Source organism: Nelumbo lutea, chromosome 7 (assembly GCF_056320005.1).
Source record: "Nelumbo lutea isolate HS-2025 chromosome 7, American lotus-T2T, whole genome shotgun sequence".
Taxonomy (NCBI): domain Eukaryota; kingdom Viridiplantae; phylum Streptophyta; class Magnoliopsida; order Proteales; family Nelumbonaceae; genus Nelumbo; species Nelumbo lutea.
The window spans coordinates 48,542,931-48,560,277 of record NC_142690.1 but is presented as its reverse complement, the minus strand read 5'-3'; the positions used below and the strand labels follow the sequence as shown (position 1 = coordinate 48,560,277).

The 17,347-nt window shown below is 32.9% G+C and overlaps 1 protein-coding gene across 1 annotated transcript in view; it reads left to right on the top strand.

Moving 5' to 3' along the window:
• LOC148846298 (11S globulin seed storage protein Ana o 2.0101-like) overlaps window positions 1-16,028 on the top strand; it is a 53,382-nt gene extending 37,354 nt beyond the window's left edge. The window contains exons 5-7 of the mRNA XM_088955958.1: window positions 14,903-15,176; window positions 15,407-15,576; window positions 15,702-16,028. Coding sequence (XP_088812084.1) covers window positions 14,903-15,176; window positions 15,407-15,576; window positions 15,702-16,028 — 771 coding nt within the window. The remainder of the gene's footprint in view (window positions 1-14,902; window positions 15,177-15,406; window positions 15,577-15,701) is intronic.
• The last annotated feature ends 1,319 nt before the right edge of the window (window positions 16,029-17,347 follow it).

The following is a 17,347-nucleotide window of genomic DNA, read 5'->3' as shown; positions in this document are numbered from 1 at the left end:
ATTTATATTTTAATTCAGTTTTTATTTTTTTATTTATAAAAATATTAAAAATTGTAATTTAAGGCCAAAAAAGGCTTTTTTAGGAAAATAGTGGGGCAAGCTACCCACAAAAGTTTGCACATACATTATATGTGCAACCGCAACCCGGTGACTAGGTCGAATAGTTCAATGGTTGAACCATCTAGGTTAAATGGTTTTGAGCGAAGGGTAGGTTTCAACAGAACCAGACCCGAAATCAAGGTGGAGTGATAGTTCGAATGGTTCAACCGGCTGGGTCAATGCTGGGTTGAAAACACTGGTATTGATTTGGGTCGGTTTTCATCTTGGTTGGTTGATTCAAAAGATTTAAACTTATAGATAAAAAATTACAACAATATTATTAAAAAGTTTAAATATATAATATAAATATTTTAGACTAAGAAATATTGGAATTTTCCTATTTTCTTGTATTAAAAAATTATATTTAAAATATAAAATATTAATATAATATCTATAGTCAAGTTGGTTTACAAATGACCAAACCAAAACTAACCCAACTTGGTCGAGTTGGGAAATTGCTAAACGGAAGCCGACTAGAAATACTAGTAATTAATTTGGTTGGTTGGTTTCATTGTTTTGATGAATGATCCTAGATGAAAATAATTATTGTTATTTTTATATTATAAAAAAATTATTAAAAATAATATATAAAATATAAATAATTATTAATTATTTAAAAGTTAAAATATAAAACAATTGTCTACTCTTATATGTTTCTATTGTGTAGCTTTCATTTAACAAAACCCATGTATCGCATGGGTCCCCGCTAATAACTTTGTAAATTTTCTAATAGTTAGAATTTATATTTTTTTGTAGAAAACATGAACCACTATAGAAGGATGCTCTTACGTTGGAATGATTTTCTCTTATTTCTAGGAACCTTTTATCATATTTCTCCAACTTACTCCTATAATTGCTTCTTTGCCCTAAGGTAGCATCACATTTAAATTCCATTTATTTTTTTTCAATATAAATTTAGTATATGATCCTCCTGAATTACACATACCCATCCCATCTAGGGGTGGGGTGCAAATAAGTTGGATCCTGATATGATTTAAGTTCAAATCCAATCCAATATTGCTAAATTTGGATATTCTTTAGCAGATTTTCAAACTAGATTGGAAAATGTGATCTATTTGCTAATTGGAATTGGATGGTTCAATGCGAAAAAAAATCCAATCTGATTCATTAGTTTTTACTTATATATTTTATATATCATATTTACATAGACACTTATGCCTATTGATTACTTTTATTTCTTATACAGGTTCATGTAATTTAACCTAAGGCTCAGTTTGGAAGGAGTACAAATGTAAATTTGTAGAGTGGAAAACTTTGTATTTTGTATTATTTTTTATGGATATATACAATACATATTTGTATTTGTACTCCTTCCAAACCGTGATTAAAGTTAAAACCTAAATTACAAATCAAATAAATTTTGAAAATAAACTATTATTACACATAAGTTAACCTAACCCAGCCAAGTCACAAATGACAATTGACCACTTTGATTATAGACTTATTAACCCATTTTCTACTTTTTCTTCCAAGTTTCAATGCTTTTGACATCTCTAATGCTCATGCGCCCCAAATTCAAAAGCACTATACCAAAAACATTAATGCCTAAATTCATTTTTACTACCCAAAACCCTTTACTACAAAAAAAAAAAAAAAATGGTGACATTTGATTAACAACATTTAATACAAACGTTGTTAAAAGATAATATATTCATGACTAATACAATGTTTAATACAAACGTCCTACTTTAGGTGGAGATTATCTCCATACCTCTCATGATGCTTTGCCAGCAAACCTTATGAGCCATCTCAACTTTATTTTTAACGACGTTTAATTAAACCATCTATAAAACTTTTAACGACGTTTAATTAAACATCAACAAAATCAAAATTCACAATATACTGACATTTCATACAAATGTCACCGAAAGTGAGTTTTGGCAACGTTTGCTAAATGTCACCAAATGTATCGCTTTTGGTGACGTTTGGAAATATCGCAAAATGTATCACTTTTGGTGACGTTTATGAATGTTGTGAAAACTCATTGCTTGTGTCGCTGAATCTTCATCGTTCTACGTCTAAACATTTGATTCACGACATTTATCAAACATCGTCAATTTTTTTTGTAAACGTCATGAAAAGTTTTCGCATCACAAATGATTGCGACGTTTGTGCATGTCATCGAAACCTTTCCACATTACAAAAAAAAAATGTATATTTGTGACGTTAGCCAAACATCACCAAAAATGACACAAACGTCACAAACACTTTTTCGTGACATTTGCTCCCTCGTCACTAAATGTAGTGTCGACAAAAGTTTTCGTGACGTTTAGTATAGTTTTTGAGATGTTTTGCAAACGTTACTAAACGATTTCAAGAGTCGCTCATGCACAACTTTGGTGACATTTATTTGTTATTTTTGTGACGTTTAGGAAACGTCATGGAAAATCAATTTTAGTGACGTTTGTCAGGTGTTACTAAAAGATTCCAAGAGTCACCCGTGTTTAATTTTGGTGACATTTTCCAAATGTCACAAAAAATATTTATTCTAGTGACATTTTCTGAAACGTCACAAAACCTGTTTTGGTGACACATCCACCTATTTTCTGAAACATCACAAAAACCTGTTTAAACGTCACCAAAAACCTTGGTGGCTGGAACCAACTCCACTTGTATATTTGTCATACCTAGTATAGAGCTAATGGTAACCTCTTTGAAATCAATTATATACATTCATTTTCAACAAAATCTTATATCCACCTATATGTTTGTCATATCCATTCAAAATAAAAGATCATTAATGTCATTAAAAATTGAAATCTAGTATTAAATAAAAGGTAATATATATTTGCAATTGTTCACAATTTAGTCCAAATGAAATTAAAAGATTACAAAAAAAAAAGGAAAATAGAACACTCATGAAAAGTGTTTTTCCCTTCTCAAAAATATTACAAAAAAAAGAAAAAGAAAATAAAACACTCATCAAAAGAGTGTCTTTCCCTTGCCCTTCCCCTTTCCCCCTTTCCCCCTTTCTTGTAGACACTTGAGATAGCTTTTTTCTAAGCTCTTACATCTGTTACAAAACACAAACAAATACAAAATTATTTTCACACTAAAAGATGTGAGAAAATGAAAAATAAATCAAACTTGCGATAGTTTACCGGATTTAGTGATGGTACTTCTGGAGTGGAATGAGAATTATCTCCACTATGAATTTGAGGAGTTGCTAATTCATGTATCTGCACATAAAGGACAAAGTTAAGAAAATGCTTATTATTTTAATGATAAAATGTAAGTAAATGAGAAATAAAACCCAACTTGTAATAACTTACTGGGTTTGGCGGTGTTACTTCATGAGTAGGTTGGTAATTATTTCCACCCTGAACTAGAATATTTGCTGACCCATGGCTCTGCATCTAGAAGCAGTAAAAAATATGAGTAAAGTATTTTTCATAAACTAAAAAGAGAATAAGAAAACTGAAACTATCATAAAATTATTTGGTGATTGCTGTTAGAAATATTGATCTTTAGCGGCAATCAATTAAAACTGCCGCTAAAGAACAAGCGACTACCACTATATAAGTGACGTAGGCTGGGTAGGTTTTCCACTTTTCCTTTGTGCCTCTTCCTCTTCATGTTTCTTCTTCCCACCCACCCTCTCTCTCTCTCTCTCTCTCTCTCTCTCTCTCTCTCTCTATTTTTGTATTCAATACAAGCCTACGGTGATGACTACTGCTAAATGGAAACTTAACTTACTCTATAAGACCAATGGTAGAAAGGCAAGATCATGACTTAGGAAGTTCTGTGGTTCTAGATAAACTTACTCTTCTTGTCATTCCATCAATGCAAACCTCCCAACCATCCAAGGTATTTCAAAACTACATGTTCTAAAGTTGAAAACAGTCCCCAGGCCTTCTTGTCAGAACTGCATGTCATTCCATCTAATGACATCACTCAAGTTTAAAGGGGGTTAGGGAATGTTAGGTTAAGGCCCTTGTCAAAATAATCATGTCAAAGAAAACTCTAGGAAACTTGTAAAAAAGTCGCTTAGCAAATACAAAACTAGAATTATTTAATGTTGAATAAAGGAGTCAATGGACTTATTCTAACAAAACAAGAGAAAGAAATTGAATTATAATTGTCTCTGTGTTAGCTATTTCTGAAATAAAAACAAGGGAAGTAGGCCAAGCTCAGCTAAGTCCTAGAATTATGCCTAAGGATGCTTTAGTCGAGGAGAGCCTTAAACAATGGGTCATTCCCAAGTAAATCCAACCCAAGATTAGCAACTCTGATTTCTCTAAACCATAGATACTTGGCTAACTAGGTTCTAATTTTCCCTCACTCCAAGCAAATCCCATGTCTCACTTTCTGTTCAATAGGTCTACTTTGCCTGTGTGGTTCTTTTCCTTCATTCTTTAATTCCTAATCCTTGATTAGAATAAAAATTTAATATTTCAAATCAAATATGAAGCGGCATGGTTATTAGTGCAGTCAGAATACCCAAAGTTAGATTTAACTAGTGCATGCATCTTCATTTGAAAACAATGCACATAAATGAATATTGTATTGGATTAATTGATGGTTACTAGACAACAAAATGATCATAAAAGAAGTGGTTAAAACAGTTAATAGTTTGGATATTCTGAAACACGTATAATTCACAAAGCATAATGACCATTGACCTATTTGAGTTCTAAACAATACACTACTCTTGTTTTTGGTTTTGATTCATAACCCATATAGGTTGTCTTAGTTTTATTTGTGCATGTCCTTTTATGGGCAGATTACAGAACAGTTAACATATAACATAAGAAAAAAAAAAATTAAAAAGCAGCTATTGCATGACAGATATCTTATAGAACATATAACAAAATTAGAGAAAAAAAATAATGATACTGTTGAAGATTAATTAGTTTTATGATGTTTTTCTGAGTAGATTTTATGTTAGTCGTTAGATAGGAGGTGGGGACCACAGTAGTTATGTGAGTCCAAATTTTATTATATTTTTTGAGTGTTATATAGTTGTCTTTGTACTGTTCTATTATTTTAGTATAAATAATAAGTGAAGGGGGCGACCAGATTATTACTCTCTTTTCTTTTCAACTTTTCTTCTTCTCTTCTTCTCCTTCCCTCTTCCTTCTCTCTTCAAAAAACTACTTTTTTTATATATATATTTTTTTAATTCAGCAGATTCCTACTAGCATTAAAGTGGACATGGTGAAAACCAAAACCATGCTTTCCCTCTTCTTTCTTTTCTTATAAGAATTGTAACTTCGAAGCAAAGATATATCAAGAACTAATCCAAAAGTTTTCCTAAAAACAAAGTCTGAATTAATCAAATTAGAATATCTAATAATCAAAATGAAACAATACTTACAATGATTTTTATGGGAAATCAAGACCAAACTTCCTGTTCAACCTCAAAATTGAAAGTTGTTGATGTACAACCACTCTAACATCCTTTGAAAAATTGTTAGTTTACATAAATAACAATTGGAAAATCTAAAATTGATAAGTATAGGAACGAAGAAAAAAATGGTTCACTTGAAAATTGGATAGGGGTGATATTCTTGGCCTGGCCTGGAAACTTGGCCCAACCTAGTCCAAAAATTCCAGGCTTGGGCCCAGGTTTTTATGTGCAGGCCTGGCCCGGGCCTGGCCTATCCCGCAATATAATGTAATATATATATATATATATTTATATATATTATAACATTATATTATATATGTTATATATTACAAGTATATATAAAAGATATAAACAAATTTAAGTTTTAATGTATAAATAAGTATGAATTAGTTGACACATGTCAATAAATGTGTGAACACTTGAGCCAACTCAAGTATGTAAATTGTTCTCCTAGGCAAGGCCTTATATAGATGAAAGCATGGCTTTTATTCTCATTACCTAAGCAATGTGGGACTTGGAAAAACATTCAATGGTAGCACTCATTATTTAGTGTTGTTCCAAGTCTCACATTGCTCAAGAATGGGAATGGAGGCCCTGCCTTTATCTATAAAAGGATAGGTAAGCTAAGCCAAACCAACTCTAAGAATTAATTAGGCCATGCCTATTTTTGTGCATAGGCCCAAAGCTTAGCCAAGCCTAATTTACTTTGGGCTTGTATAATTTTTTTGCATATATTACATTTAATTTAATTTAATATTAAAAATTTAAATAATTAAATTTTCATTATTGGATGTCATAGGCCCAAAAAGCCTATAAACCCAGCCCAGACCCATGTAGGTTCGGGCTTAGGCTTACTAGCTAGGCCTGGGGTGCAGGTTGGGCTCGATCCATGATCGCCCCTAGCATTGGACCCAAAACCAATATTTTCAACCCACCATTGACTAGGACAATCAGACTCTTCAAATTGTCACCTAATCACGACACCGAGTATGGTTAACTTGAAATTTGACTTTTGACAAAAAATCGTTAACTTGGAAAAAACTATTTGACTTAGTAGTTGAAACTTTGACTTGTTCGACATGATCACTGGGTTCTTTGGTTACACACTTAATGTATGAGCAAACTTCTGGAGACCATAACTTTGCTCTCGATTGTCTAATGGTAATCTTTGTATATTTACATTAATTTATTATATATAAAAGTTGAAAAGAGATTAAGTTTGATTTTGTATTTTAAAAGATTAAAGCAGAGCCAGATTAAATCCGAATTCATTCTGAGTATGCTCAGAGGTCTTCAAATCTGATCAAATTTCAGATTGGATTTGGATGAAAGTTTTCAATAATCGGACTGGATTCAAATTTTGCTAAATCCAATCTGATTAAAACCCTAACCTTAGACTTTAATAACAGTTTTCCTTAGTTGCACAATATTAGTTTCACATATTTAAGTTAGAGACTTCTCTATTTATATCACTAATATTGGTTTACTCTCTTTATCTTTTTGTTTGTTTATGTTTCCGTTCTTTAGTTTACACACATTTAATCAAACTCTACTATCCTTGTAGACATCCCATTTTTGTGCTCTTTAGTCAGCACTTTGAGCTTCAAGCATGCTTCAACTAACCTCGTGGTCGACTTAGGGGTATTTTTGGAATTTTGTAAAAATTAGATCCTCAAGGATCCAAAAATATAGATACGTAAAGACCGAAAAACCAAACCCAATGACACCAAGATCACCCAAATCTGATACCGTTTACCCCTTCATCCTAAGACTCGAAGCTGAAACCAATTCCGATCGTCCAATCATCGTCATTTTGATCCTAAACCTCATTTCACACCAAATCAGAAATCCAATACCATAGGTACGTAGAGCCCGAAAATCCAAACCCAATGACACCAAGATCACCCAAATCCGACACCCCTTACCCCTTCATCTCAACACCCGAAGCCGGAATCAATTATGATCGTCCAATCAAGATCATCTCTAATCCTAATCCTATCCCCCATAAAATCAGAAATCCAACACCATAGGTACGTAGATCCCAAAAATCCAAGTCTGATAACACCAAGATCACCCAAATCCGACACTTCTTACCCCTTCATCTCAAGACCCGAAGCTGGAACTGATTCCGACATCTAACTTCTAAATAATTGCGTTAGTAGATTGCATCCCCACTAGTAAATTCTTCTTTTGCATTTGTTATTAGCTAGTTTCACCATCAATCGTTTAGTTTGCTAGTTCTCCATAGCTTCCTTAATCACTTAGTGTCATTCTTCAATCTAATTTCAATGAAATACCATTCTTTCCAACATGTCACATCCTTTCTTATTTCAACTTGTAATAATAATGATTTGTTTTAATCACAAACCCTTCAAATTAGCTAGTTGTTTGCGTAGTTTATTCATCTCTTCCTCCATGATTTAATTTGTTTCATTTCTAGCTTCTTTTTGGTAAGTTTCATTTCTCTCACGTCTTGATAAATTTATGTGTGGGTGTTAGTTAAAATTTCAAGTCCAAAATTATGAATAATCGTTGGAACATTGGTGAAGTAGAGGTCAGTTCAATCGGGCATGTGTGGGGTGCCTAACACCTTTCCACACTGTACCTTGGTCCTCGTACCCTAAGAATCTCATCCCCACTGTGCAACGAGTCACCAAGAAAAAAAATGTTTTTCTTGAAAAATCCAGGGTTTTCCTAAGTTCCCAATTCCAAAAATTTAGGTGGTGACTCCAAACTCCATATTCCAAAATCCATCCCCCCCCTCCGGGTCAGGTAGCCACAACCCTATTGCATATACTACTTCAAAAGTACTTGATAATGCTCACTAATAATGATTTTTCTAGAATGTCTCACCTATTAACTAGTAAATTGTTTTTCTTTTAAATTAATAACATGAATTGGTTCTCTATTAATTAGTAGAGACCCATGCGATGCACAAAATTTGTTGGTTTTTACTAATGGTCAGTACCTAACCAGGTCGATTTGGTTGGCCAAACAACCTACAACCGAACTGAACCAACCCATGAATGCTCCTAATTTCAACTAAATTAACAGTCTAATCTCTAATAAATAACAATAGTTTAATCTCCAATAATTATTGAAAATTTATAGAAAAAATACACATTTATCAAAAATATATTGATAATGAAAATACAATAAATTACAACAAATTGCAATAATTACAAAAAATAATAAATACTAAAAATATATTAAATTAGTCAATAAATAGTGTAATCTCAATTAATAGTTTAATGTCTAATAAATATTAATTAATAAATTATAACAAAAATACAATAAATACAATAAGTACAATAAACTAAACTTAAAAAGTTAAATAACAGTAGTTTAATCTCCAATAATTATTGAAAATTTTCTGTTAAGTAACAAAACAAAAATAGATTTATAAATAATTATTCAAAATATATTTATCACAAAAAACAATAAATGATTACTTAAAATACAATAAATATTAATTTGAGTATATACAAAAAGTATATTAATAAGATTTTAAAATTATTATTAATTAAATATTAGTTTTTTTAAGTTGTTTTCGAGAATTATTAATTCATATAACTGAAATTAGTTATTTACAATATTATTTAGTCATTTAAATAGTATCTTATTTGAATTTTAAAATATTAATCATTGATTGAATTTAATAGTCCATAAAATTATAATTTATACTATTATTATATAATTTATTATTAATTTTGTAAAATATTCAATTATTATTAAATTTAATGTTATGTTATAGTTATTTTTCTTGTTTTAAGAAAAAATTTTAAATTTATTACATAATTTCATTATTTTAACTACTTAAAATCTAGTTATGTTAAATATTTCATTTGTGAAAGTATTTATTTATTTAAATATTTAAATAATATATAAAATATATAAAATTTTTCTTTCTTTGAATTTCATTTATTTTAAACTTACTATGTAATGTTACATATTTTGTTATTTAATTATTTTGCTATTTTCAATATTTTTATTTAATATATTTAGTTATTGAAATATTTAAATACTATTTTATTTTTGAATGTTAAATTTTTATTAATTAATTAACATTTAAATTGAATAATCCATAAGACAATAATTTATATTGTTAGTACATAGTTTAGTGATGAATTTTGTGTAATATAAAATTATTAATAATATGAATATTATTAAATCTATTATAATTATTTGTTTTTTCATTTTTAATAAATATTTTAAAGTATTATATATATATATATATATATTATTGCTCTTACCGGTTCACTAATTTTTTCGGTCCTTCCAATTAAATGTACTTTTGGGTGTTCACCTAATGCTTTACCTTCCATTGGGATTTTGAATAAATATGCATTCTTATGTGAATTCATAAATAGAAAGAATGGGCATAGTAAGACATAACCTCATTTTGAAAAGGACGTCAAGTTCATAAGCACTTCTGTTTAACACATGTTTGAAATGGTAAAGCCACATATATATATGTCTTGATATTTAGAATTCTAGTTCCTAAGTTCTGTGTTTCAGCTTATATTACTTGCAGCTTATGAAATACTCAACACTAGGTGCATGTATTAGCAATTAGAAGGGGTTTGTTGTTGTTGGGATGAAGGTCTTTAAAAGAGTAGATGTAGAGGTTCTGTCACTGGGCAATATATTTGTGTAATAGATTCTAGTGCTTACTAAACAACTTCCTAAAATATTAAAAACTTAAGGTGGATAGTAGTAGTATCATAAACATTTCTAGGATAGATGGATCACATCAAGTGCAAATAAGATGATATGTATCACCATCTTGTTCTATATGCATGCAACTTATTCTTCCTTTGAAGAACCATGTATTTGCATGGTGTTCCTATATAAAATCATTTGGAAAACTCACACACCATAGAAAAAATAGCTTTCATTTTATGGCGGCAACATTAGGCAAGTGTTTTAACCAAGGATATGCTCATCTATAGAGTATGGATATTCCTAGCTAGTGCTAGCTTAGTTTTGAACTAGGAACTTAAATAGGTAGACAAATTTATTAGGATGATGTATCCATATATAAATGGTTCCTTGGCTTGTATATGCTCATCTATAGAGTATGGATATTCCTAGCTAGTGCTAGCTTAGTTTTGAACTAGGAACTTAAATAGGTAGACAAATTTATTAGGATGATGTATCCTAATATAAATGGTTCCTTGGCTTGTATATGCTTTTTTATTTCTATTGTTGTTTGTAATAAATACTTTTCTTAAAAAAAAGAGTAATAGTGTACTCTCACTCTTGTTGGCTTTCCATTTGTAAGGTTCTAAGCTATAGGCAAAACCACATGGATAACCCATCTTAAATATAACTAATGGCGGACGACCTACAAACCATAAATTTATCAAATTTTTAGATCTAGTTGTAATGCCAAAGTACTAATTCCAAGAATAACTAGCACCACCATGTTTGCCTTCATTGGTATCCACATAATTACTTTTTTATTTATTTTATTTTATTTAGATAGTGTTGTATTAGGGGGGGCGTTCTTTTTTTTGGATTTTGAGAGGGGGGAAAGTTGGTCAATGGGATTTTGGTTCCCATTGACCAAGAATCCTATGTTCTTTTTTCAGATTTATGTGGAGACCAAGGAAAGTTTATTTTCCTGTGTATCAGTGATACTCATCTCCTAGGTGGGTAAATAACTTTCCCACCTAGGGGGAAAGTTGCCAATACTTGAATGGGATAAAGATGCCCTTTTTAATAATGGATTTTTATGGCTAAAATGGTCATTTCCTTATTTACATGAGAAATAAAAGAAAATGGATAAATGTACTTACCTGGATAAGTGCACCCTTGTAAATAACTTATAAGGGTAAACCCCATTTTTTAGGTTAAATATGAATTCAATTGGTAAAGATATTAATAATAAACACAGGGAAAAACCATGAGCAAAACACAAAATTAACACCCTTATATTGGCTATTCTTCCTAGGGAGTAAATTGGGCTAAACTATCAAGCCTACATCATTCCCAAGTAGACCTTTTCTTGTTGTGTTGGTAAGGGTTGGTCTCTTAGACCATGCCTTGTTTTAAGTCTGATAAAAAATGTTTCTATTGAAATAGGTCAACAATATAATATCTTCTAAAACAAATATCAATAGCCGAGAGTATGGAATCATTAAATGACACAAAGATGTTCAGCTCTTAATTTTTTTATTTTTTATTTTCCCTTTTACAGTTGCTGGTTTTGTAGGGATACATTTGTATATGGTCATATAGTATTCAATTTTCATAATATGCATGATATTTCTCAAAAAAAAAAAAAAAACTACAGTACATATCCATAAAGGGAAGTGTTGAATTATCCATTTGTTCCTAAATCCTAAAGGAAGGTTTCTAGAGTAAGCCTATAAGCCTATTATCATTTTGAAGAAAAGTAGTTAAAAACAAAAATATGACAATAAGGAAGAAGAATGACAGGAACTTGTTAGAATGAAAAAGGTGATCCAATAGTCGTTGAAGGGATGATGAAGCTTATTTAGAGAAAAGTAAAACATATGAGTACTTTCTGTATTAGTTAGGGCTGTCAATGGGTCCATAGAATTGGAATTGACACAACAGGAAATATGAAGGACCCGGTTGGGTCTGACTCGATGAATCCGATTATAATATATATATTAATTTATTTAATATATATATATATATATATATATCAGATTTTTCATTGAAAATTCTCAAATTATAAGACAAATATAAGGAATCTTATATATCTTATCTGCCACCCGGTTTTTGGGTTTACGGTTTGACCGCCTGGTTTGAATGGATGACCCGTTCTGACAATAAAAATTACGAGCAAAAAATTATGGAATCGTTTTGGCCACCAGTTTTCTGGTCAATGGTTCAAACGGATAGCCCGTTCTAACAACAAAAGTTACAAGCAAAAAATTGAGTCTGTGAGGTCTATTAAGTAGTATCATATGTGTTATGTCATTCGAGCGTGTGACTAATATGACCCAAAAACAGAACCGTTTTCAGCATCGGTTTTTTGGTTGACGATTCAACCATCCAATTCGAATGGACAACCTGTTTTGACAACAAAAATTAAAAAAATAAAAAACAGCCAAAAACTATTGAATGGGTCAACGGGTGGATGGTTTGACCACTTGGGTCAATAGGTCATTAACTGATTCAACAGCTTTTGGCCAGGGACTGGGATTGGGGTAAAACGGATCCGATTGCCTAGATGGTTCCTGGGTTGAAATGTTCGTCTGTCCGAGTCAATAGCGGTTAAAAAACCATGGTTTTTATGCTTTTGGATTTTCACTATTCAAATGTTTCTTCTATTGTGAGCTTTATTTGAGTGTGTACGACATGTTCCTTTTTTTTCATTTTTTGCTTTGGTTTTTTTTTTTTCTTCTTCAAGATCCTCCAAAATGGTCTAGGGTTTATTGCCATTTTATATCTTCCCTTTTGTTTTATCTTTGGGTTTTCTTTTACAATGTTTTTTTCTTTTATTTTCTTATAAGATGATATGTTTTGTCTCTTTCTTTGATTGCAAGTATGTTTAGCTCCATCTCAAAGCGGAAATTTAGACTTGACTTTCTGATTTTTTTCTTTGGTTTTTCCAATTTGGTGGGTTTACCACCAATTTTTTTCCGTGTTTAAGATCAATTTGGATTTATCTTTCAAGGTTTTGGAATCCCTTGTAATGTCCACCCTTCCCATGACTATGACTATAAATTTATTTTGCCTAATTATTAACATCTAGAAAAAACGACTCAAAAATAGAACCATTTTGGCCACTGGTTTCCAAGTCGACAGTTCGACCGTCCAGTTTGAACGGATGGCCCGTTCTAACAACAAAAATAAAAAAATAAAAAATGGCAAAAAATAGTTGAACGAGTCGATATGTCGATGGTTCAATTGCCCAAGTCAACATGTCATTGATTGATTCAATGATTTTTGGCCAGGGATCGAGTTTGGGGTAAAACAAAACTGGTTGCTTGGACAGTTCCTAGGGCGAATGGTCCTACCGTCCGGGTCAACTGGGAGTTCTTGATGTGAAACAAAGGATAGCTATGAAGTAGAACTCAGAACTATCACTATATGATCGTGTTCTTTTATATGAGATGCTTTGTTGAAGCAATATTCAAAAAATGAATAAATGATGATCTCTTTTAAGTCTTTATATTAGTTTTAAGACTTGAGTATTTATAATTGCAAGTTTCTTATTGAGAAACCATTATATTTTTTAATGTAGAAAATAACAATGTTACAATTTCATTTCGAAGGCCCCCTCGGCTAGTTAATTATTTAGGGAAATTGTCTAAAACTCACCATGAGCTATCAACATTTCTCTTAAACTCACCACAACTTTTCAAAACGTCTAAAATTCACCATGTCAGCTAGTTTTTATTTTCCAAAACTCATCTTCTGTTAGTGCACCGTTAATGTTTCTTAAAAGAGGTGTCCATGTCAGCATAAATAACAATTTTTATGACCAAATCACTCTTGAATGGCGAGTTAGAAGAAAAAGGGTCTTTCTCATTTTTGTACATTTTTAGTATTTTGTTATAATTTTTAATGTTTTTATAATTTCTGTTTTTTACGTTTTTCTATTTTCTACCATCTATAAAATTTCCTGTATTTTTTGTTATTTATTTGCAATTTCTGTGTTTTTCTATAAATTTTGATGTTTTTTTATAATTTTTATTTTCTGATTTTGTTTTTTAATTTCTATAGTTTCTATAATTTGAAAATAATTTTTTATTTTGTGTGAAATTTCTATAATTTTTTATTTTTTTATAATTTCTGTATTTTTATATTTGAAAATATTTTTTAAACTTTTTTTTCATATTTAAATATTAAAATATATGTATATATTTTATATTTTTCTATGAAGGTTGAAATGATTATTAGTCATTTTAACTTAGACTTTTGAAAAATTGTGGTGAATTTAAGAGAAATGCTAAAAATTGATGGTGAGTTTTTAACTGCAAACAGCAATAAAAATACTTTCCGAATAATCCATAAAAAGCCAGTGTTCGAAGGGATTTTTGTATACCCACTTGCATTCAAATTCAAGACACCGTAGCCGTGTCATTGTATAAAGATAATCAGGGTGAATTAATAGTCCAATGACTTTCAAGCTGAGTGGGTTACAGTTGCTTGAAGGACACCGCCACCTAGAACCTGCCCTGATCAAATTTATTACTATGTGTTCACACAATACTGTAGTGACAAGCATGGTGTGGTGAGTGCCTGAACAGCCTCACTGTGATCACCTGAAAGGTGTCAAACACTAATCCATTTATTCCTACTATAAATACCCAACCATTCCTCTCGCCGCTTCACCTCAATTAATCAGTAGAGAATCTCTTTCCCGTCTCAACAACTTGTACACAATGGCCATGTCTTCTCTGTTTTCTGTTTGTCTTTGCCTTCTTGTATTGTGTCATGTTTGTTTAGCTAGCTCAGACGTGGCAGCGACAATGGCAAGGCCAGTCCCCAACACAACGCCGGTCCAGGGGCAGAGAACAAAACAGGTGCCGAGTTGAGAAGTTGGACGCCCTCGAACCTACTCGCCGGAGAGAGGCCGAGGCTGGTTTCGTTGAGGAATGGGACGAAAACGACAACCAATTTCAGTGTGCTGGTGTTGCTGCTTCTCGTGTTACTATCCAACCCAAGGGCCCCTCTTTGCCCTCGTATTACAATGCACACAGGCTCATATCTATTGTTGAAGGCAAGCTATCTCCATCTCTTCCTGCTGATTTAAAACCATATGCATCTTCGTTACTATTCCAGTTTCGAATCCATACTTTCATATGCTGTGACTAATGAGCCTCTGATCCATGCACAGGGAAGGGAGTTTTAGGGTTATCCATTCCTGGTTGCCCCGAAACATTTCAATCCTTCCAGCAATCTCAACAATCCAAAGAAGAAGAAGAAGAGGATAGAAGCCGGAGATTCCAGGATCAGCATCAGAAGGTCAGATTCGTGAAACAAGGAGACAGAACATTGAAAAACCGAAGCTTGCTGATTTCTACAGTCCATATGGAGGACGAGTCACCGTCCTCAATAGTCAAAACCTCCCAATTCTCCAGACCCTCCAACTCAGTGCTGAGAGAGGAACTCTCTACCAGGTTACAATAAGCTTCTCCCTCTCTCTTTTTCATTACTGATCACTCTATCGTATGTGTGTGTTTTTCTTCTTCTTAATTAGTTGCATTAATTAATTGTTGAATTGTGGCCTCGGTAATTTGCACAGAATGCTATGTTGTCCCCTCACTGGAACATCAATGCACACGGCATCATCTATGTTCTTAGTGGAGATGCTCGGTTTCAAGTTATTGATAACTCTGGACAAACAGTCTACAATGACCAGCTTCGTCGTGATCAACTCTTGATACTTCCACAAAACTTTGCCATAGCTATACAAGCTGGAGAGAATGGCTTCGAATGGGTATCATTCAAGACTAATGACAATGCAATGGTAAGCACTCTTGCCGGGAGAAATTCAGTCATTCGTGCCATGCCTGAAGAGGTGCTTACCAACTCATCCCAAGGGCAATTTCATCATCTCAACCTCATCTAAGGGCACAACTATAACTTCTAGGGGTGATAACTGTAACTGCATTTATTATATGGTCTGATTCTCTCCTCGTGTATTAACGATTCAGTCGCTGACCTCTCACCCCAGTAAAAGTCCTATTCATGACCTTGATTCAAGGGACCATTACCTCTTGCCCACTATTGGGCTCTTGGGCAACTCCAACTATAAAAGGGCATCATAGTCAAAGGTATCATCTCTTATTCATACTTAAGCTTTCACCTCTCTTGCTTATCGTGACCTTGGCTATCCTACAATCCTCGGCTAACTAACTTGACTGTCAAAGTCATACTTAAGCTTTCATTTCACCTTGGCTATCCTACAACCCTCGGCTAACTTGACTGTCAAAGTCGTTGTCCCTGGGACCACATCCTAGGGCCTCTAATGACTCTTGTAAGTGGGACCTTCAACTACTTCACCTTTGAAGTGACCAAGTTTCGTTCAACCCCAAATTTGGTAGCAATAACTAGTGCCGTCCGTGGGAATGATTTACCAAAGACTTCCCACTAACACTCTACCTTTAACACTTGCAACAAATAGCTGATCACTAGGACAACATCCTTGTTTCTCATCAAAATTTGGTCATGCAGGATCGGTTTAACGTAGTGCTCAAATGATTGGACTACTTGGCTAATTAGCTTAACAACCTATAGCACCTAGCAGGAGGCCTTCCATAGAATGGCCGATCCATTGACGTGTAGGATCACCATGGTAGGAGATCTTCCCACCTCTCCATCAACCAACAGTTAGGAGGGCAGGCTGGAGAGGAGCCCTTCAGAATTAGGAAGCATCAGCTGTTGAGAAAGCCGATGCCACACTAACTCCTTTGGGCATTACTCGTGTTGAGGCATCGAACGTGAAGCCTCCTGCCATCACAGTGTCTTGGATGACCGTAGAGGGCGCCCAATAGACCAAGTAGCCTCCAACCACAACAGAAATGAGGATGAACGTGCTGGCCACCACATCCCTCCTCACCAACAAGGAACTGATCGATGTCGTGCTTTTCCTCCCCAAGTCTCTGACCTTCGTGAGCATCTCAACAACTGTCGGGCTCACAGAAACCAAGATCCAATTAACTCAGAGTTTTCTCAAACCACCATGCCCTTTCTCAAACCACCATCAAGATGAGATCCCTTTATCTCTAGAAGATCGCTTCTAAGTGGACATCTTGACACAAATCGGTGCCATGCAGGATGAGATCAAGCAAGTGTTTTCCAAATTGCTAACTTAAGATACTTGAACAAGTCTTCTTGTTAAAACTTGAATCAAGTTGAGAATTGGAGAGTAAAGAGAATATGAGAGTA